General features: G+C 56.8%; 2 protein-coding genes and 1 long non-coding RNA gene across 13 annotated transcripts in view; 1 reads left to right on the top strand and 2 right to left on the bottom strand.

The window, feature by feature from the left end:
- Positions 1-1,596, bottom strand: part of GATAD2B (GATA zinc finger domain containing 2B) — an 81,606-nt gene extending 80,010 nt beyond the window's left edge. For 2 of the 4 annotated variants that reach the window (XM_030841821.3, XM_070044360.1), the window contains exon 1: positions 1,395-1,519. The gene's annotated coding sequence lies outside the window, so the exon portion shown is untranslated. Of the gene's footprint in view, positions 1-1,394 lie in introns of all 4 variants that reach the window. The other 2 variants (XM_060298964.1, XM_030841822.2) reach the window with 2 other exon arrangements.
- LOC115844570 (uncharacterized) lies at positions 1,356-10,996 on the top strand. 2 transcript variants are annotated; one of them, XR_004036177.2, is made up of 5 exons: positions 1,356-1,477; positions 3,963-4,152; positions 4,932-5,060; positions 5,192-5,265; positions 10,207-10,996. It is a non-coding gene; the product is annotated as an uncharacterized lncRNA (long non-coding RNA). The 2 variants fall into 2 exon arrangements; XR_004036178.2 differs by lacking the exon at positions 1,356-1,477 and adding an exon at positions 1,676-1,784.
- DENND4B (DENN domain containing 4B) lies at positions 5,774-21,043 on the bottom strand. Of its 7 annotated transcripts, none has more exons than XM_030841804.2 (29): positions 20,712-21,043; positions 19,561-19,709; positions 18,472-18,811; positions 17,614-17,866; positions 17,290-17,359; positions 16,921-17,090; positions 16,604-16,848; positions 16,102-16,168; positions 15,947-16,005; positions 15,635-15,779; positions 15,185-15,360; positions 14,929-15,029; positions 13,960-14,175; positions 13,273-13,418; positions 12,833-12,972; positions 12,614-12,740; positions 12,018-12,224; positions 11,552-11,680; positions 10,310-10,499; positions 9,906-10,073; positions 9,254-9,645; positions 8,971-9,093; positions 8,600-8,769; positions 8,377-8,518; positions 7,878-8,114; positions 7,227-7,344; positions 6,970-7,135; positions 6,817-6,881; positions 5,774-6,716 (listed from the first exon to the last, which is right to left on the bottom strand). In XM_030841804.2, exons 2-29 carry the CDS (start codon positions 19,568-19,570, stop codon positions 6,571-6,573), a joined length of 4,518 nt encoding a protein of 1,505 aa, XP_030697664.1. In that variant the 5' UTR covers positions 19,571-19,709; positions 20,712-21,043; the 3' UTR covers positions 5,774-6,570. The 7 variants fall into 7 exon arrangements, with proteins under 7 accessions (XP_030697664.1, XP_030697667.1, XP_060154914.1 ...); XM_030841807.2 differs by having other exon boundaries at positions 9,257-9,645; XM_060298931.1 differs by having other exon boundaries at positions 9,254-9,321.
- Between the last annotated feature and the right edge of the window lie 772 nt (positions 21,044-21,815).

Here is a 21,815-nt window from a genome sequence, read left to right as displayed (position 1 = left end):
AACACAGTTGAGAGAGAGAGAGACTACTTTTCACTTTGTATCACATGCATGCATTGTCTTTTTTAAAAATAATTTTGAGAGAAAAATGTTTTAAAAACTCAAAAGCATCAGCTCTTCTCCCAACACAGATCTGTTAAACCGGCTTTTACTCCAGCTGCTGCAAGTTCAAATCTCTTTCAGTCTGGTCTGAAAGCACTACTCTTTTCCTTTGCTGAAACACACTACGTTAAGCATCTCCCTGCTCTCTTCACACGCACACAAAAGCCCTCTAAATAATCATTTATTAGAAATGAGAAAACTGGTTCTCGGAAGGCTACCTGATTCTCCAGATGACAGCAGCAGAAAAGGCTGATAGCTAGCTCAGTTAGCATCCACATGCCACCCACCCACCATCAATGCCTCCATCTCCACTTCAGGGCCAGCCCTATGAACTAACACCTTGTGTGTGGAGGGAAGTTGATGCTAGGGAAGAATCCAAGGAGGCTACCATACCTTTATGAAGGGGAAAAGTGCCTGGGCCGGCGAATGGCACCGAAAGCTCTGCACTCATAGGAGTGGCTAGCTCCTTAGAGCAGGGAGGCAAAAAGTACTCTAAGTCCGGATTTGGTTTAGTAAAAGGTAAGTTCTAGTTCCATCGACCCTCAGGCACTGAACTGGGATACAGATCCAGTGGGTCCCAGAAGCCCGGCTGAAGAAAGGGGTAGTTTAGTCCCTACAGAAGACAAGTACCCACACAGGCTTAGACAATTCCCTTCTAAGGGAGGACGAGGGAACGGTGGACGATGAAATAAAGGAGTAAGGTTCTGCGTTCCAGATCCCTTCGCCTTAAGAAAGGTAATCATCCCGTGCTTCCTTCACCCTTAAGGATCCCCCATTTGTCCCAACCGCCAGCAAACACAAGACTGAGAGCAGGGAGCGGCCCCCGCACCCTGAGGGCACCACTGGGGGTGGAGAGAGTTAAGGGGGGGCGCGCTAGAGAGGAAGGAGGGGAGCATGGCGGGCCTGAGGCAGTGAGTGAAAGCGGGGAAGGCGGGGGAAACGGGGCGCGAAGGAGGGGAGAAAGAGTAAAAGGAGAAGAAATGAAGGGACACGAGCTGGGGGCGCGCGAGGCCGAAGTGAAAGACCGGGGCGCGCGCGCGGAGCGGGGGGAGGGGATGAGGTGAAGGGGGAGCGCGAGGCGGGGGCGCGCGGTGCCGGGGTGGGGGGAGGGGGACGCAAGGCGGGGGCGCGCGGGCGGGCGTCGGCTCGCGGGCGCTTCCCCTCCCCCCGCCCCTCCACCTTTCCCTTCCCCCACCTCCGCCACCACCGCCTCCTCCCAGCCTCCCTCCCTTCCTCGCTCCTCACCGCCCCCGGGCGGGCGGGCGGCCAGGCTGGCCTAGGCCAAAGCTCCTCACCTGGCGGTGGCGGTGTAACTCCCGGCTAGCTCGCCTCCCCAGGCGGCGGCGGCGGCGTCGAAAAAGGAAGAGGCTACGGCACAGTAGGTTCCGGACCCCGCTGACGGGACCGGGGGCGGGGGTGGGAGAGGGGGGCGGGCCGGACCCGGGCGGGCGGGCGGAGCAGACACTGCGGTACAGACGGGGGCAGCGGCGGCGGCGGCGGCTGCACCGGCGGCGGCGGCACCACACAAACAAGGACGCTGATTGGGCAGCTGCCAAGCGCCTCGACTCCGCCTTCCCCACACGCCACGACGCCCATTGGGCGACCTGAGCCGGCCTCCCCGCCCTCCTCTTCTCGGCTACACCAATAGGAGACAGGATGCCGGGGCTACACCCCACCCTTGAAGAGTGAGTGGCTGGAGAAGTGATGATTGGCGTACCTAAGACCCAATCGTAAACGGAGGAGGGGGATGGTCTAGCGGGGGCGCGTTAATGGGTACCTCGGCCAGTCCCAGACACATCCGGGTCTTCAGCAGCCCATTAAGTGTCGGGGGTCAAAAAATCGCTTCAGGCTGCAACTTTACCTTAGAGACGTTTTGGTCCCCAGGCAGCCGCCGTACCCCAGTATCCCAAAACCGGGATTCCCCTTTGGCCTGTTCTCATTCTTCCAATTCTAAAGATGGAGACTGGCGAACGGCGCTGGGCTCTGTGTTGGATGGTGTTTCATCCCGACAGAATCCAGAAATTTCACGATAGAAGTAGCTTGAGGCGCTCAGGCCTTGCAGTCTATTTGGGGCGTGGCCTGTCTCCATCTGCCAAAGGCCTTGAGCTTCCTGGTCTTCATTGTATCCCAGCATGGTCCTGTCGTGACTGAACCACGACAGGAGAAAAAAAGGCAGCTAGCCAAATTGCTGAGAAATTACGCCGTGCAGAGCCCTCGCAGCTCCTCTCGGGATCTCTTGGTCTGGTCAGGTTCACAGTGAGGGAAACAGCTTCCCACTCCACCGACTCCACTCAAGGCCCAACTCCTGCTAGCCTCCCTACTTCCCAAAAGCAGTTAGGCCCACCTAAACTCTCAGCGTTTCTCGAGCACTTACCACAAGTATTGTTCTTGAGCATCTGAGGATAGGGACCAAGTATCAGAGTCAGTGTGTTGAAGGAATAATAATAGCTAACGTTTTGGGAAAAAAGACTGAGGCACTGTGCTATATATGCATCCTTATTTATTCTTTTAAGAGCTATGCGTGGGTTATTTTATTTATTCCTCATAACTCTGTGGGGTAGATGCTGTTATCCCCATTTTACAGATGAGGAAAATGAGGTACAAATCAAATGACTTGCCCAAAGTTACACATGGTAAGTGGCAGAGCTGAAATTTGAATCCAGGTAGATCAAGAAACAGGTTCAGGGGCTTCCCTGGTGGCGCAGTGGCTGGGAGTCCGCCTGCCGATGCAGGGGACACGGGTTTGTGCCCCGGTCCGGGAGGATCCCACATGCCGCGGAGCGGCTGGTCCCGTGGGCCATGGCCAATGAGCCTGCGCGTCCGGAGCCTGTGCTCCTCAACGGGAGAGGCCACGTTAGTGAGAGGCCCGAGTACCGCAAAAAAAAAAAAAAGGTTCAGAGAGGCTAAGGAACTTGAAAAGGTCAGACAGCTAATTAGTGACTAAGCAGTGGTTTGAACCCAGAAATAACTGGTTCCAGAAGCACTAGAATGTGTTTTTTCGAATCATTTAGAAGTCATGCTGTGCAATAGAAATGAAACTAATGAAGGACATGTCCACAAAAATACAGGTGGGCCCCTGAACACACACACATGCAGAGGCATGCCCCAATTCTAAAGTGGATAAAACACCTTCTCTTTCCAAGAACATGGTCTCTGGAGTCCAACTGTCTGGGTTTGGATCTCTTACCAGTTGTGTGATTTGGGTGCAAGTTACTTAACCTCTAGTTTCTATGCCCTACTTTCCCTATCTTTAAAATGGGAATGCTTGATGAGTACCTAGTTCATAGGGTAATGGTGAGGATTATAAAATATACATTTTAGATGTTCAGAGGGGTACTTCCCTGGTGGCGCAGGGTAAGACCTCATGCTCCCAATGCAGGGGGCCTGGGTTCGATCCCTGGTCAGGGAACTATATCCCACGTGCATGCTGCAACTAAGAGTTTGCATGCCACAACTAAGGAGCCCACGAGTCGCAACTAAGGAGCCCGCCTGCTGCAACTAAGACCTGGTGCAAACAAATATTTTTTTTAAAAAAAGCTCAGGATAGTGCTAAGCACATAGTAAGTACTCAGTAAACATTAACTATTATGAGAATTTTCCTGACTTTTCCAACAATTTCACCCTCTTAGTTCAAAATTCAGCTTCGATTGGTATTCTACCTGTAGTACCTGTCTTTTACCACACTGAAAATTATGTCATTTTAATTCCTTCACTGGCTCGGTTATTTCACACACGATAGAAGACCTATTATGTGACTAGATACTCTTCTATGTGCTGGGGATATACAGTAAATGGGACAAAGTCACTGCCCTCATGGAAGGTACAGCCCTCTTTCCCTAACCTGCTGCTTTGTCCATTATCAGTCCAGGGCACTCTCTGCTGTCTGAAGGGCCATTCTTCAAGGGCTGCAAGGATATGAGAAACACAGTGGTGGAAGATACTAGCCTGAGGAAGATACTAGTGAGGCCTGAGAAAATGCCTTTCAGCAAAATTAAAATCAGGCCGTGGAGGGGGAACTTTCAATCTGGAGCGATCAAGCTCCAAGACAGACAGGTAAGCAAGGCCACTGGTGTAGTGGACGTGACTTTGCCCTATGCAGGCTCTGTTCGTTTTCTTTTTGTGGCTAACATTTATTGAGTGTGTTTAGCACTTTATGTAGATTATATAATTAATCTTTGAACAACCTCCCCAATTTGCAGATGAGGAAAAACTGAGGCACAGCAGTTAAGTAACTTGTCTGATGTAATAAAATTAGTAAGTGCCAGAGACAAGATTTAATTAAAATTTGTCATACTTGAACCTACACACTCTAAAGTCAGGGAAAAGAAATGGGGCCAGGTAATTTGGACTTATCCTGCCCCTCATACAGTTCCCTAAGCCACAGGACAGAGATGTCAGATGCTGTGGTGAGTACTTTGCTATTGGAATCTGCAGGTACTCTTGCGGTTAAAGAATTCTGTAGTTCCACCCATCTGACTACAGGCCTGTTGAAAAATGAGCAGCATAAGCTGGAGGCAGAGTCATCATTGGGGCATTCTAGACCAGGAAGACTGTATGCTCTATTAAGGTAGGGACTGAGCCCCAAAATTCGCTCTATAATTCCAGATGGTTCAGTGCACAGCTGGGCATGCTACACTCAACAGAAACTTATGTTTTCAGGAAGGAAGTCACTCAACTTTGCAGAAGGTTGTTGGGGATGATACAGGGAAAGTTTGACTCTAGGGAGTGAGGTCTGATCAGAACCTGGGGTGACATGAGGGTTCCCCTCTGAAGAAGGCATCTCCTAGTCCCTGGCAAAAACAGATGGCATTTCCTAAGCCCCTCCTTTGCAGCTCCTTTAGGACACTGCTCAAGTTAGGATGGGGACGCATCCTCTGGCTTGAAGGTCCCAGAATTCAGGAGTAGTATGGCTCTCTTCATCCACCGATATCCACCCCCAGGAATTTGCGCTAGAGGCTCATGTAAGTTATTTCCTCCATTGACACTCCTGCCCTCCTTCCCCAAGATATTTCTGTTTTGTTGGCTAATTCCCTTTGGTAATTGATTTTGCAGCTCTGTTAGGAGTGTTTCCTGTGTTTATTTCATTATATAGGAAAGAAAGGGAGAACTCCGAGTGGACCAAAAGGATTAGAAAAATGATGCCTGGATGCCTGGCGCCCACACGCAGTGAGCCCCTTAATCCTTGCCCCTGTCTTCCTGGTGCTGTCCCCAGGTTGAGTCCCTGGTTGGAAGAGTACTGCCTTCAACTAGAGCAACTAAGGAGGCCTAGAATGAGATCCAGGGCTCCCAGGATGCGTGAGAGCTGCCCTGTGGAGGTACTGGAGAAGTTGGGAGGGGGAAGCTGTGGGGAGAGGAAAGAAGGCAGAGATGAGCTCAGGGCCCCCAGAGAATGGAGTCTTTGTGTGGGGTACAGATGAGGGACAAGGGGGTGATTGTGTGGGAGGGCCGGAAGTACCACACAGACTGGCACCACCATAGCCAGCACCGGATTCACCCCTCTCCTGCTCCAAGAACTCCCTGTGCCCCAAGGGACCAGAACCAGACCTGGTCAGGGAAAGCAGTGCGTGCCTGAAGGCAGCAAGGGATGCAAAGGTGGAAAGGAGGATGTGTAGCCAGGAGAAAAAGTGAGGTATCCCCCACCATTATCCCAGACTCAGAGAACAGGAGGCAGAAGGAAAAAGACAGAAGCAGCTTTTACTATATTACATCCAACAAAACTTCGCAAGGAACAATCCTTATTGCACAGTCAGGGCCCTGGGTGGGTGAAGCATTCCCCAAGGTGGAGTGGACAGAAAGGATCAGGACCAGAGGGGCACCAGTTTTTCCTAAGGGGAGGCTGGGACTCCTCTAGCTCCCACCTCCTAACTTTCAAGGAGCTACAAACCACTGGACCACGTGGGCCCATTTCCCTTCTCTTTCTCACTGTCCATAAGAACCTCATAAGCAAGGGGGCTGTGGCTCCAGAATAAATAACTTAAAATAAAATACAAACACTAAGGTAGAAAAGCATGGAGAGCCTTGGGCTCCTTCGGCAACTCTAGGGAAGCGGGACCATCATTGGTGGGGAATGACATCCCTCCCTCCCATTCAGGGCAAAGGCTCAGTAGCTGTGTATCTTTCTAGTTGTTTTTTAAAACAAAAACTTATAAAATGACCAGGGCAGTGCAGATCTGTGGGTACCCTGGAGAGGAGTTCCTGGTATAGGATGAGGTGGAACAGAGATGTGCCAGCTCCCCCCAGGCCTCCTCCAACATCAACATGAGCACAGAGGGCAGGTTGGAGATAGGGGAATTGTGACTTTTGGTAACAGTGGGTCCCTCTTCCTGCTGCCCCCATTCAGAGCCTACGGCTCGGCATGCTTCCCAGCCTATTCCCAACTCCTCTATGAAAGCAACAGGGAAGCAGGTTATCTCTAGAATCCATTCTCCCTCACCTCCTCAGCCCAGGCTGGAGAAGGAAGCTTAAGGGTCCCTAGCATTCCAGAGGTGCTCCAAAATATTTTCGGCAGTCAATGGCCTTTGGGGTGGGCATCTGTGCCCGCCGCTGCCTCAGTTCCTCCTTGCCCGTGCTGCTGGCCAGCTTGTTAAAGGCGGACTTGTACTTCTTGTCAAAGGCCACTAGGAAAGAGGGTGGAGGTAGGTCAGTATATTAGGATTCCAAGCTTCCACACCTGGCCCCAGATCCCTAAACTCCTCAGCCCCCTGCCTGCTCCCTCACCTATGTCCACGTGGTCCTTGCCCAGAGCAGCCAATGTCAGGAATAAGATCTCACGGTAGATGCCCCTGGAGTGGAGGCAAAAGGGTATAAGTGAGATAAAGGGGGTATGGAGCCCAGGACAGACCAGGGACCTCTCAGATAGGAACACGATACCTCTGCAGGTGCAGGCCAGTGGGAGGGGGCCCTAGAGTTTCCAGCAGGAGCCCTATAGCCTTGTGCACCTCATTGAGACCGACATGGCGCAGCACGGACTCCAGCAATGCTAGACTAAGGGATGCAGGTACTGGGCCTGGCCATACCACCCGCTGGGGGATCTGGCCTGGGTGAAAAAAAAGAAGGTAGCCAGGATTATTGAGCCCTCTAAGTCTGGGACCTTCCCCTTCCCATCCTAGGCCAAATACCAGACTTACTGTGGACCCTCCAGAGCACATAGAGAGGTGGGCAGCTGTTGGGGTCAGGGGTCAGGACATCCCACAGCAGCCGCACCTGCACAGATGCTGGATCAGGCATTATCCAAGGAGATGGGGCCTGCGGGGAGCCAAGATAAAGGAGAGAGGCTCATGGGGTGGGAGGCAGGGGACAGGAAATGGACAGGCGTTATTCCAAGAGACAGGAACATTACAGGACATAGCCAAAGAGAAGAGAGAAAGGAACTCTTGTTCCCCGTGGGAATGCAAGCTCTATTGAGAGCAAGGACTCTGTTTTGTAATCTGCTACATCCCTAGTGCCTAAAACTCTGCCTGGAACCTAAAAGGTGCTCAATAAACATTGGTGCAGTGAATAGAGCAATAAGTAGATGAACATTAACCAATTATTGTCTGGGTACCAGGCACTACACTAGGTGCCTTAACAACAGCCCTGTCTGTGGGGGTGGGGGGGCGGCACTTATGCCATTTTACAGATGAGAAATTGTAGCTCAGAGTAGTGAAGTGAAAGGGCCGGGAGTCAAACCAGGTACAACCAACTCCAAAGCCTGTGCTCTTTCTATAGCACTGAAGACACAGAGGACTGAGAAACAGAGCTGGGAGATGAGGAAGCAGGGACCATATCAGGGAACTGACCTGGGGAGGTGGGGGGCCATCACAGGAGGCCAGCACCAGGCATGGCAGAATACTGGGCAGGCGTAGCCGCTGGAAATACCACAGAAGGTTCCAGAAGATGATGGGGTGAGCAGCAGGCAGCTCAGGCAACGCCAGTACCTCACTGCCCTCATTCTCTACCAGCGACTCCAGTTCCTTACGCAGCACCAGGGGGCTCAGATACGCCCATGCCCCACTCTCGACACGCCGGGACGTACCCTGTCAGGCACAAAGTGGGAGGGCAATGGAGGGCATGTACCACAGCCCCATCCTCAGAGCCACAATTCCCACTGGGCCACCATGTCCAACAGCTTCTGGGACGTCCCTTGCCCTCAATGCCTACCTCTCCCCAGCACCACTGGGGCCACCCACAGGGCAACACACACACACACACACACACACACACACACACATACTCTCTCTCTCTCTCTCTCTCTCTCTCTCTCTCTCTCTGCTTGTGCCCCTTTGGCCCAGCCCTTACCCCCACGTGTCCGTTGCAGAGCTGGGGCTCATCCAGGGCAAGGCAGAGCCTGCGGTCACTGAGCACAGGGCCTGGGCCCCCAGGGACAGGAGCATCTTTGCTGCCACTGGCACCAGCAGAGGCAGGCTTGGGGCTGGGGGCACTGCAGCGAGATAGCAGGAGGGTCAGCCCTCGGACCTCCACCTCCCTGCCCCACCCACAGCACTCGCCCTGCTTTGGGCACCTTGGTCGGGAATCAAAGGTCTGGACACTGAGTAGGGGCACAAAGGGGCAGGTGCAGAAGGGACAGGTTGTGTTGAGGTTGGAGTCATCAGGTGCCCAGCCAGCCATGATCTCCTCATCATACACCAGGGAATCACAGGCGCGGCACAAGGAGCAGCTAGACAGCAGGATCTGCAGGCAAGGAGACCCCAGGAAGCAGGCCCCTTTTGGCCTCTAGGCTCTGGAGCCCGTGCTCCTTCCCCAGCCCCTCTCATCTTCACATCCCAGCCCAGGCTCCTCCCACCTCCTCCCCAACCCCTGCCTTTGACAGAGTGAATGGGTGTGGTGTATGTGTGTGTTCAAGCACATCTGCGTGGGAGGGATTATCCTCACTTCCAGGGAAGGTGGCTGCAAGGATCCAGGGGTGTCACTGAGGCGCTCTGAGGAATGGCGAAGGCTCACGCTGCTGAGAGAAGATTCTGAGAGGTCCCACTCACTGCCCAGAGAGGCTGAGCTCTGCCATTACATGAGAAAGCATAGTTAGCCACACCCATGCTCCTCTTCACCCAGGATGCTGGCTTCAGCCACCCCTCAAGGCCCTCTCTGCACACTCCTGGTTAGCAGCTCCTCCCCAGGCCTCCCGGTGCTAAAGTGTCTGGACCCTCCCCTCACTGGCTACCTCGGATGCAGTGGATCCAGGGCGCTCCCGTGGGCGCAGAAGGCTGTCCATGGGGCTGCGGCGGGCTGGGGGAGGCAGGTCAGAGGGCAGCTCAGGCGGAGGAACACGAGAGGCAGGGGAGCGGCGGGAAGGAGTGAGCAGCTGTTGGAGGCGGGCACCCAGCCCTCTTCGGGGGGTGCTGGCCTCATCCTGATGCCAGCCAGCCTTGGGCACCCGCCCACTTGGCCCTTGCAGGGTTTCAGTGGACTGGGTACTCAGGGCTGAGCCTGCGTCCCCTGGGCTGCCTCCAGGTGCCGGCTCCTCCCCGGTCAGGCTCAGGTCTGAGAGGCTTCCATCGTGCCAGGGCACAGGTGATCCCCGGGGTTCCAGCACCCCCAAGGCCTCTATCACTACAGGGCAGAAAAGACTCAGGGAAGATGGAGGCCAGTCCCTCCTCCAGGAACTGAGTAAACACAATTCCTGGCTGTACAGACTCTGGCACCACAGCCCCCACCATGGTGACAGTCCAGGCAAGATTCCCTCAGCGCCTACAGTGCCCACCACAAAGCACCACCCGTCCCTCCTGGCTCTGGCCTTCCCCGCTTTCACTGGCAAGTGGTCAGGGAAGCTGACGGGGCTGAGGGTTGGGGTGTGGGACGAGGGCACTCACTGTGGGCCACGGCAGCCTCCACAGTGGGCTGTGCCCCTCGGGCACTCCCCAGGCTGCCACTCTTCACCAGGCGCCCCGCAGGCGAGGCAGGGTCCCTCAGGCTTCGCCCAGCCCAGGTAGTCTGGCGCTGAAGGGGGCGGGTAGGGGAGGGGCGCTCCAGATAGGGCTCTGTAAAAGATAGAGAGGGGATTGAAAGGCAGCCAGCTAGAAACCCAGCCCCCAGTTCCAAAACAGAGCTCCTTAAGTGGACCTGGATTTATGGGGCTCCTCCCAGGCAGAACTTCATCTCTTTTGTTACCAGGCAAGTATAGTTGATCCACTCTGAGAACGCCCAGTGCCAGCCACTAGGCCAGCCCTAGCTCTCCACGCCTATCCCTCTGCCCGTGTCACCAGCCCCTACCCACCTGTCTGGGAGCCGCCTGCCTCTTGTGCTGCCGTCTCTGCCTCCTCCTCCTGCTTCTGACGCTGCCACCGCTGCCGCCGTTCTCTCAAGGGCTGGCGGAACTGAGCAGCCCCCAGGACCACGTTCCGGAGCTTGGCCCAGCGCAGGCGCCCACCCGGTGTACCAGACGGCCACTTGCCTTCCAGCACGGCCTGCCAAGCACAGTGCCCGTGAAGATGGCCTACTTCCATACCCTGGCCTCAGCCTGACGCCAACTGCCTGACCTGGAGCCCCAGGGACCACCTTCTCCTCCAGACATCCTGCCTAGGACTGTCCTGCCAATGGCTCAGCCGGGAGCAAGAGCCCAGAAGAGACAGTTGGCAGCTGCCACCCTGAGGGGTTCTAGAGGAAGCCAGAAGCAGTGGAGACAACCTGGATCCAGACTCTGCTGTTTATAAACTATGGGCTTTGAAGAAATCGGTTCATTTTTTGGGTCATTAGTTTCCTCATCTAAAAAACAGGAAATATAGGTTAGTATCATGGTTAAGGGCCTGAATTCAGGAAACATCGGCGTGCCTGTGTGCATTTCCTAACTCCCTAACTTACTCACTGTGGTACCTCGGACAAGTTACTAAGCCCCTGCAACCTCATGGCCTCATCTGTAAGATGGGGACAATAATCATTCCACTTCATGGGGCTGTGGTAAAGATAAAATGATTTGATGTGGGCTTCCCTGGTGGCGCAGTGGTTGAGAGTCCGCCTGCCGATGCAGGGGACACAGGTTCGTGCCCCGGTCTGGGAAGATCCCACATGCTGTGGAGCGGCTGGGCCCCTGAGCCATGGCCACTGAGCCTGCGCGTCTGGAGCTGTGCTCCGCAACAAGAGAGGCCGTGACAGTGAGAGGCCCGCATACCACAAAAAGAAAAAAAAAAAAAAAAAGATTTGATGTGGAAAATGTATTTGGAACAGGGCCTGGCATATTGGCTCCCACTATTAGCTATCATCGGGAGGTAGCAGTACTCGCCCAACCTCCTTGTCAGGGGTATTGTGGGTGAAGATCAAAGCGGCCAAGTATGAGAAAACCGTCTGTAGGTGCTAAGGCACTAGAGGAGCACAATGGGTGACAATGGTGACAGGACCTTGTTGGATTGTATGGTCCCAATCTCCAAGGAGAGGGGAGAGCGGCAGGTGTCAGGGAGCAGCATCCTTCCCACACACCTACCCGGCACAGGCTGCCATCCCCCCCTCACTCCAAATTAGGTACCTTGTTATAGTAGCCGTAGGTGATGGTGTTGGGCACGATGCCTGCCCGCCGCATGTCCAGCATGACCCGCACAGACAACACGGGCTGCCCATAGTGTGAGCAGAGCTGCATCAACACCCGGTAACACACCTGGGCCAGGAGACGTGCAGGATGAGAGCGGACTCACTCCCAACCCAAATCATCAAGTCTCAGCAAGCACCCTTCTCCAGCCTCCCCAATTCTCACAACCTTCCTTCACTGGCCCCTGGCAGCTCCTGGGCTTGCCTCAGAGCCACCTACCCTTCCTGCTGACCCTGCCACCCTGCAGTCTCTACTGCTACACCCTGAACATGCTCATTAATTCAGTGAATGTGATGGAGCTCTCAACGTGTGCCCGTGCTCCCCATCTGCTTTCCACGGTCACCAAGTTTCCCTCTCACAGCTCCCATGCCTGCACAAGCCCCTGGGACTGGGCGTAGGTGCCCACCTCGTCGGGCAGCACCACCTTGCGGCTCTCCATCTGGCGCAGCACCTGGTAAGCCGTTTGCAGTGCCCGCACCCTGGAGGGCGCCGACCGCACGTAGGCAGGCAGACACAGGAACCACAGCCCATAGCAGTGGCCCAGCAGGCACCGGGCCCAGAGCTCAGGCACAGCTGCTGACTTCTGTGCCATCCGCTGTGCGATCTTCATCTCCTAGGTAGGGCAGGGGACACACCTGGGTGAGTACAATGCCAGGGCAGGGCAGGTCTTAAAATAGTGTGGGAGAAACAGCACCCTCCCTGAGGAAGGGTCTGTGTACTGACAAGGCGGGAGAGATGCTGCACACACAGCCCAGGATCCCCAAGCAGAGATGCCTAGCTTGAGCTCGGGCAGGTGCCCTGGTTTCCCAGAGTGCTCAGAAGATGAAGATGAGGATGATGACAGTGGTAACAATAGCTAATATTTCATGTGCCAGACATAACTGAAACCTTCCAACAACCTTATGGGGTAAATACTATTATACCCATTTTACAGATGAAGAAACTGAAGCAGCAGCCCTTGGCCTGAGCCAGATGCCTCTGGGGGGCCCACCTGCGGGTTACCTGTTTGGTACGGCGAGGGGCAGGACTGCTGGGGGCACTACGGGATGGACCTGGCACAGGCAGAGCCCCGGGTTGCTCTTGAGGAGACTCAAACAGCTCAGCCCGTAGTTCGGGGAACCCATCGTAGCTGGAGGGGCAGAGAGAGGCAACATCAGGAGCAGTCGGCACTAAGTCAGCCCATGTGGCCTCACAACAAGTGAGGGGACAAGAGGCTCTCACCAGTACTGGGGGGTAGATTCACTGCCCTCTGGCGCCGGCGGCTCCTCGGGAGGTGTGATAAAGACAGTGAGCTCACTTCCTGACAGCTCCTCCAGCTCCACCAAGGGTGTTGGCTCTGGCTTCTCCTGCTCTGGGTGGACCTGGAGCAGGATGGTAAGAGAATGAGCATCTCGCAGGAAAGCATAGCCACAGGGAAGGAGGTAGTGGGTCCAGATTCCACCAAGACCCTGGAGACAGAGCTGGGGGATGGAGTGAGGAATGGGAAGACAGTACGTCTATGAGGCCGGTCACATAGGCTGCATAGGCTGTGCCCTGTATAACTCCAGGGGCACCATCCCTGCCACAGATGAGATGTAGAGTGTTGATACCTGGGATAACAGAGACTGCCAAGAGGAGAGCAGAGGGCAAAGGGCATGAAGAGAAGGGATAATGCCCAATACCTTGTCAACACAAGAGTCAAAGAATTCCAGGGCAGCATGCCGAGCAGAGCCAAAAGAACATTCCTCAATGAACTGCGAGAACATCTGTGTGTGCAGCAGCTGGGAGTACAGCTTGTGGCTGGAGCGTTCTCGGGATTTGAGGAAGCCTGACAGATGAGAATGGGGCAGAGAGGAAGGTTACCAGGGGTCCCTACCACAGGCACCCCCTTCCGAACCCTTTTCTCGGCTCCCTGCCAACTTGGCGTCCAAGGCCATCAAAGTCATCCCCTCTTTGGCCCCTCTGGCACCACTACACCACACGCCAAGCCGAGCAGCTCAGCTACCCCAGCACCACAGTCCCACGGAATCCCTCCCTTTTATCTGTTGGCACCTAGGACCTCAGACTGGGGAGTCTCCAAGGGAAGAGAGTTTCGCCCATGGGGGCAGCTCACCACAGGCGTCACTGTGTCCCCACCAAGCCCAAGGCTTCCCAGAGGGCAGGGCCACAGCTGGTTCATCTTTGTACCCTTATCCCCTCTCCAAGCCCAGAAGAGCATACAGCTCAAAGCTGGTGCCCACAAAAACGTGTGCTGAGTGAAGGAACAAGAAACTGTGTGATTCCTCGTCCCCCCGGGCTTCCCCATGGAGCCCAGCCCCTGGCCACCCCTCCCATGACCCCCGCCCCAAGCAGAGACAGGGCCCCTTTACCCTGCAGGAAGAAGAGGTTGTCGACATCACGAGACCCCTCAGAGGGGGCCTGGGTGAGCGGGCGTAGGAAGTCCCGGTAGCCCTTGAGCAGGCAGGCCATGAAGCGGAGGAAGGCTCCCTGGACCTCGCGCTCCAGCTGGGCCCGGCGGCCGCACACTGCCTCATAGTCTGTCAGCAGGAATTCCAGGGAGGCCTCCTCCTCGGGTCCAGTATATGCTGGGGACCAGGGCAGCCTGAGAATCAGGGCCAGCACCCGTAGGGCTTGCCTCAACCCTGCCCTTCACACAGAAGTCACTGTTGCTACCCCACCACCGGCAGGTCCTAACAGACCTGGTACCAATAGTAACTAAAAAGTTACCTTCAGGGACTTCCCTGGGGGTGCAGTGGTTAAGAATCCACCTGCCAATGCAGGGGACACGGGTTCGAGCCCTAGTCCGGGAAGATCCCACATGCCACGGAGCAACTAAGCCTGTGCGCCACAAGTACTGAGCCTGCGCTCTAGAGCCCGCGAGCCACAACTACTGAAGCCCACATGCCTAGAGCCCGTGCTCCACAACAAGAGAAGCCACCGCAATGAGAAGCCCATGCACCGCAACAAAGAGTAGCCCCCGCTCGCCACAACTAGAAAAAAGCCCGCACGCAGCAATGAAGACCCGATGCAGCCAAAAATAAATAAGTTAATTCATTAAAAAAAAAAAAGAATTTACAAAAAAAAAAAGTTACTTTCAGGTAACAGTTTCAAGCCTCCCCAATGACAAGCTCAACCTCCCTGACATATTCAGGAATATTAACGTGACATTCGCTTCCGTCTTGCTTAAACTGGAATTTGAATTCCTCTCACTTCCACCAAATGAAAGCCTAACTCCTCTAACCTCCTCAGGTAAGGTCAGCTCCCCACAGGCCTCCCCAAACTGGAGGTTCAAGGTCAATGACAGTTTCCAGCCTCCCACCGCCACCCACGCTCCTCACTCTGATCCAGCTGCTGGTATAGGTTTGTCAGTGTAGTCAGCAGAACCTTGTAGGGTCTGCGGGGCAGGATCCGAGGGGAGAGGGGCTTCTTTTCCTCAGTGCTGTGAGATAAACAGAAGGAAGGAAGGGTGATGGGGCTCCTCGCCAGCCTCCTCCACGTTTTGCCTGAGGCTCCTTTTGAGCAGGTACACTGCATACACCAGCCCTCTCCTGCCCCCCACCTCGAAACCCCCTGGACAAGACCCAGCCCTCTTACTGGAAGAGTGTGTTGGTATCAAGATCAACACAGATGACATCCACAGGCGGGTCATGCAGATCGAAGTAACTGGAGTGGATACCCACGATGAAGGGCACGGGGGCGCTCAGCACGTCTGCCAGCACTAGCGGGCACAGCGGAATGTAGGGGCACTGCCAGTGCAGCGGGAAGATCATCTAAAGCATCAGGGAGTGAGCACCAGTGAGCAGGGCGTAGGGGCAGCAGGAGAGGGGGCCTTGGCCCTGGGGGTGGTGCCTATTGAGAGAAGCTGTGGGAGTTGGGCTCCAAAGAAGAGCTCCTGACGGAAGCTGTATGTCCTGTAGGTCGTGCCCAAGGGTAAAAGGCTGAGGAACCCTCCCCAAGAAAAGAAAAGTAAGGAGAATCTAGGTAGGGACCGGGGCACCAGAAGGAACACTCTAGACAAGGCAGTCTGGGCAGGGTAGCACTCACAGAGACGAGGGCTTCGCAGACGCTGGTGAGCAGGTCCGGCCGCAGTGAGTGGACTAGCAGTTTGTGCTCCGTGAGCACAGCCAGCAGCAGCGTGATAGCCAGCTCTGGGCCCAGGCTCTGCAGCAGCTGCAGGAAGCTGGCACCACTGCGGGCAATGCCAAGGTGGGGGAAGAGTCAGCAGGAGGCCTTTCCCTAGTCACTGGGCACAGACGCCACCTGGGCCCAGCCTGCATAGACCTCAACACCTGTGCCCATCTGCCTGGCACCTACCATGTCCTTGGTCATCAAAGCCCCCCCAACCTGGGCACATACCTGAGGGGCAGGGGTGAGGATACAGGCTGGCAGAGGAGCAGGTTGTCATAGGGAGACATCTGGGAGACAGAAGAGCCACAAGTCAGGATGGTGAAGACTAGCCCCTGGCAGTTCTCCTCCTCCCATCCAGCCCCAGCCTCAGCCTCAGCTCTCACCTGCACCAGGATGCGGGGTCTCTGTGGGGAAGGGAAGGGGACATTGTGAATGAAGTGGGAGATGTGCCTGGGGGAGAGAGGGGTCCAGTCAGAGGCAGACTCCCAGTCTACTTCATTCAGCCACATTTGCTCTTCTCCTTCACCTGTCCACAAGAACCTTACTCCTCCCTGAGATCCACCTCGAGCATGGTGTCAGCCATCAGAGCCTCCATTATGTACAGCATTTATGCAAATCAGAAAAGAGATTCCCTCTGGGCCTGCACAGCCCCTGGCCAGGACTTAGCTAGCAAGTGTAGCCTGGATTTCAGGCCCCACTCAGCCCCTCAGCCAGGGGCACTTTTGCAGTGGACCAACTCTCCAGCCACACACTACAGCCCCATCCCCACTCCTCTGCCCACCCAGGTCCCCCCACCCCCAGCTCCAGCCTAATCTCATCCATCTCTCCTGGCCTCCCGAGATCCCCTCATAACCCTTCCCAGTGCCGGGGAAGTCTCGTGCTCACGCTTCCAGGGGCAGGCGGTGGGGGCCTGAGACGGAGTAGCGGTAGAGGAAGGTGAGGAAGGCGCGGAAGGCAGGGAAGGCAGGCCAGCGGGACAGCACAGCGATGGCACGGCGGCTGCGCACCGCTCGGCCCCCCAGTGCCCGGCCCCGCTCCACGGCGCTCAGCAGGCCCAGGGCCCGCGCTTGCCGCTCTGAGAGCCTGGTCCTCGGGAATGCCTCGTAGAACTGCAAGGCAGCACCGTACACCTGGCAGGGGCAGAGGGGCAGTCAGGCGGGCCCTGTGGAGCCCGGACCCCTGACCACACTCTGCACACCCACCTTATCACCAGCTGCACCCGTGAGCACAAAGGTGGAGAAGACGGGCACGGGGTACTTGGTCTGGGCAGGCCAGCACTCGATAGTGGCCCCCATGGGCAGGCAGAAGACGGGCACTGACTCGGGCAGCGGGAACGCCTCATTGTCCTCCTCTGGGTAGCGGCCCAGCAGCTCTGCACCCCCGGCAGAGTGGGGGTACCCAAAAGGAGTAGGGTCAATCAGACTCCAAGGGAAGGAAGCAGGGGATCCCAGAGACGGGCCAAGCGGCAAAGGGGAAGTGAGTTCTGTGGACACTGAAGGTACCAGCCAAGAGGCACCAGGGCAGAGGGACACAGAGGGTCAAGGGGTTGGAGAGACAGAGGGGCTACTCACCTGCCTCATACACCAGCGTGTTGGCCTTGGCCAGGCCCACCTTGTAGCACAGGTACACTGCTGGGCCCCACTGCCCCAGAAATGGCAAGAGACAAGCAGACACACAGCTAACAAAGGTTTCTGGGGTTCATTTTCTCCACCACCCCCACGTGGTCTTTGTCTTTATAACTCCCACTAATCCCAGTCCCCCAAGACGAGAGTCACGCCTCTGGGCCCCGCCCCGCCATTAGACGCCTTGGTCCTAGGATACCCTTTGTGCCCAGGGTCCACACCGTCACACAGAGATGGGGCAGGTCTCAGCTTCTGGCTCGGGGCCCCACTCACCATGCCAGGGTTGAGGTTGCGGGGCAATCGGCAGTAAGTATGAGGCGTTCCCTCGCCCTTGCTGGGCAGCACCAGGCAGAGGTCAGTGATGCCCAGGGCATGCAACCCTGCCCCCTCTGCTGCCCGCCGGTAAGTGAGGTAGGTGCGGGGGTGCCCAGGGCCTGGAGGGGCCAGGTTGGCTGAGTGGCTGTAGGGTGTCGTAGCTAGCACTTGGAAGCCAGGCTTGGGACGTTCCTTCCCCTCATACAACACCCTTGGCACAGAGAACAGAAAGAGATGTCAAAAGTCCAATACAGAGGAGCAAGACCCCAGTCCTGCTAGATCTGCCTACCTAGTCCTACCTACTCAGCCTAGTCAAACCCCAACACCAGGGCCCACTTCTTGCTGACCTCTGCCCTCCAAAATCCTGTGCCCCTCTTCTGCCCTTGGCTCTACTTCTTGATCAGTAACAACTCCTCAAACCTTCCATGGTTCTCAAGCTCATTAATAAATACTAAGAATAAAAGCTACCATTTATTGACTCTGTCCTAAGTCCCTTATATGGATTATCTCACTTAATCTTCTCAACCACGCTATGAGGAGGTATTATTTTCCCCAATTTACAGATGAGGGAAAAGGCTCAGAGGGGCTCAATAACCTGCCTAAGGTCACATAGCTAGCAAGTAGCAGCACTAGTATATGCACCCAAATCTGTGTGAGAACTAAGTACGCACAACTTCAGGCCCTTCTCCCCGGCCTGTAGCCCACTCCCTTCCCATTCCCATTGCACATCCCTCATCCCATACCCCTACCTCTCCCTGCCTCACCCCAGTTCTCCTCCCAGCCACCCTTGGTGCCAGCATGGGTAGGTGCACACACCCCAGCTCAACGAGGGGGGGCCTGTCACGCCCCCTCCGGTAGCAGATGACTGGTTGAGTTCCACCCAGGAGCCCAGCACTGAGTTCCAAGGGGTGGCCCCCGGCAGAAGCCTGGATGCATGTGTAGCCCTGGGGCACCTCCTCGCCCAGGGCCCTAGCGATGACTGCCACATCTGTGATGGGCTCAGCTGGCCGGGGAGGGCGAAGGGGCCCACTGGGTTCAGGAACCCACGTTTCCTCAGGGATGGGCGCTCCGTTCCCTGCAAGCCCAGCTATCACGAAGTAATCCACCAGCCGGGGGGGCCGCTCCTCCGCCATGGCCCCCCCCTCACTCACTGCATCTGGAATGGTCAAGTGGGGGAGAGATGAAGCAAGGAAGGCTGGTGTTGCCATGGCAACCAGGGAGTCCCCCCTCTTGCTTCCCTCCTCTTCCTAGTCCTTTCAAGGAAAAGCAGGATCAGTGGTCAGCCAATCCTAAACTCTCCCGCCTGTGACATCACCAGGCCCTCACAGCCCACCACAGCTCCTTAAAGAGACCAGGACCCTCCCTCTTGGTGGTACCAGCCCTCTTCCCAAAGAACCCAAACTCCACTCCACCGCACACAGCTAACCTGGGCTCTGACATCATAGTTTCTGTGTCCTTTTTAAAGACTCCACCCCACTTCACTCCCTAACATAACAGAGATCACAGTCTTTTCTGTAATGGCCTGCAATGACATCATTCCTTCTGGCCATGACATCATGCCAACTACAGTCTTTTTATGGGTTTCTGGCCTTCCTACTCTAGTTGACAATCTAAGAACCTCATGAGCCAGCTAATGTTCTTAAAGAGCCCACTTCTAGGTTTTTGTGAGGACTCCACAAAACCCAAACTTTAAGCGTCTTTTTGCCAGACTCAAGTGTCCTTTTTTCCTAACTTAGCTCCACTATCTGACAAAAAAACCACTGCCCTCCAACCTCCAGGATCCTTAGGTATCCCCAGTTAAGTCCAAAGCAGAGTGGGAGACAGTCCCAGAAATCCCCAAGCCCTCCTCCATGGAGCCCAGAGACAGAAACAGGCCCACAACGGGTCTTCAGTAACTCTTCTCACCTGCCTTCATGGCCCAACCCCAGGGAGTAGGAGCCCCAAGGGTCCCGGGGTGCCCCAGGGTGCAGAAGCTGGGAAAGAGCTTGGTGGGTGGCTTGCAGCTGAGGACCGAAGGCGTGGGGGCCGCTTCAGAGGGGAAGGGAGGTGACTTCCTGAAACAGTGGAGGGGAAGCTGCAGCTCAGCGGAAGCCAGCCTATGGGTGTGTGAGTGTGTGTGTGCGCGCGCGTGTGCTGGGGGGGGGGGGTACCGTTGAAGGTGCCAACACAGCATCATTCCAAGTTGGAACCTTAGACTAAAGGACCCGGAGCAAGGCAGAGGAGGCTCAGCCTGGATCCAGGATGTACAATCCTACCTAACCTCCCACCCTTGCCAAGAGAAAAGGGGGCAAAGGAAGCTCAGTAGCCAAGCTGGCTCCCCTTAACCTGGCCTCTGGCCTCACACACATACACACACCAACTCCAGCTTAATTTAGTCTCTACATCTGCGCGGTGAGGCCAGGAGTTAGCGTCAGCCTCCTGATTTAGCTCTGGGACACAGCCCCATGCCTCGTCCCGTGCTGGCGAATGGGAGGGAGCCCTATGCTCTATGCCCTATGCCCAAGGCAGCAGGCGGGAGCCATGAGGTTGAGACCAGCAGAAGAGCGAGTGGCCCCCATCGGCAGGACCTCCGCACCCGGGCCTCTCCTCACCGAGCCAGGGAAGAGTCCTGCAGAAGGCAGCCCTTTCTCCCTGGGGAACGCAAGGGGCAGGGGCGCCACTCCGGGTCGCAACGCCCACAAGCCGGGCGGCGGGAAGTTCGCGTTGGGGAAGAGGGCGCGCCGAGCGGGAGGAGGGTGAGGAAGGAGCAGGAGGGCAGAGAGGAGCGGGCGCGCAGGCGGCCGGAGACGTGACGGCAGCAGCGCCGGCCGCCGCGTGACCCGAGCGGAGGGAGGGGTGCTCGAGCTCTAGGACCCGCGGGCGCAGGAGGGGTGCAGGGCGCCAGGGCACTGCTAGCTAACTCCGGGCTGCGCCCTCCCCTCCACTTTCACTTCCCCAGGAGAGAGGAACCGGAACCAGATGTGCAGCGCCGGAGAACAGCTGGGGGAGAGCCCCCGCCCCGCCGGCGCTCCCTCCCTTCCTTCCCCGCCCGCCGCCCCGCCCGGTCCAGCCCCTACCTGCCTGCCCCGCGACTCCCCCGCCGGCCGGCCCGCGGGCGGGTGGCTCGGAAGGCGGGTTGGCTGGCCGGCGGGCGGCGCGGCTACCCGGCCCCGGACATGTCGCACCCGACTCGGGCGCCGCTCCCGCCGGGGCGACGTGAAGGAAGAAGAAGCGGCCGAGGGCGCCGGGGCGCGGGGCGCCGTGAAGGGAGATCCGGGCGATCCCAGCGTCCCCGCTGCGCTGCGCCACGCGGGGACTGTGCTGCCGCGCCGCTCGCTCGCGCCGCACGGCCCTTCCGGCTCCTGCTGCGCTGGGGGCCGGGTGCTCCTCCGCGCGCCCCGCTTTCTCTGCTCCCCCCACCCCCCCTCCCCCCTCCCGGACCGCGGGCGCCGCGGCTCCCCCCAACCCCCAACCTCCCGGGCCGGCGGCCGTGACCCTGGCAGCGCCTGCCCAGCGCCCGACCGCCTGCAGCACGACCCCTGGCGGCTGGGAGGGCCCCTTGCACCCAGGCGGCTTCTCACCAACCAACAATTGCCGCAGGACACTGACCCCTGAAGTCTGGGGCGCGCTCCCGTCCCACCCTCGGTCCTACTCAGACGTGGCTTTCCTGCCTGGGTGAAGGCCCTGAAAGCCTAGTTTGCGGAGACCCAGGTGGCTGCCCCTACTTCCAGGTTTAGGGCACACCGCATTCCCTTCCAGCCTAAGCCAGAAGCTCCGAGTTCTCTTTTCTGAAAATGACAAGTTTTGGAAAGAGGAAGAAAGGCCAGGACTGTAGGGTGTGGGAGAGCAGAAGAGGTGGGGGTAATGGAGAAGGGGCACTACTCTTCTGTGCTGCATGGGGGGAGAGAATAGAGGGCAGAAGCTCAGATGGTCAGAGGGCTAGCAACCCAAGCCAGAGAGAGGAAACCTCTTCAGAACAGGTTAGCACTCAAGCATCTGAATGAATGAGTGGAGAAGAGTGGGGAGGGTGAAGTGAATTCATGCATTGTGAGGGGGCAGGAATGAGACCTAGGAGCATGGGGTCAGAGGCTGGCCAGGTATCACTGCTAACTTCCAGGTCCTCTGGGCTTAAAGGGCCATAAAGAAGAGGGAGCCAACCTGAGACCTACCTGGCGTCAGTA

The sequence above is a fragment of the Globicephala melas genome, chromosome 1, assembly GCF_963455315.2.
Source record: "Globicephala melas chromosome 1, mGloMel1.2, whole genome shotgun sequence".
Taxonomy (NCBI): domain Eukaryota; kingdom Metazoa; phylum Chordata; class Mammalia; order Artiodactyla; family Delphinidae; genus Globicephala; species Globicephala melas.
The sequence above is the reverse complement of the archived record's forward strand: the minus strand, read 5'-3'. Positions and strand labels throughout refer to the sequence as shown.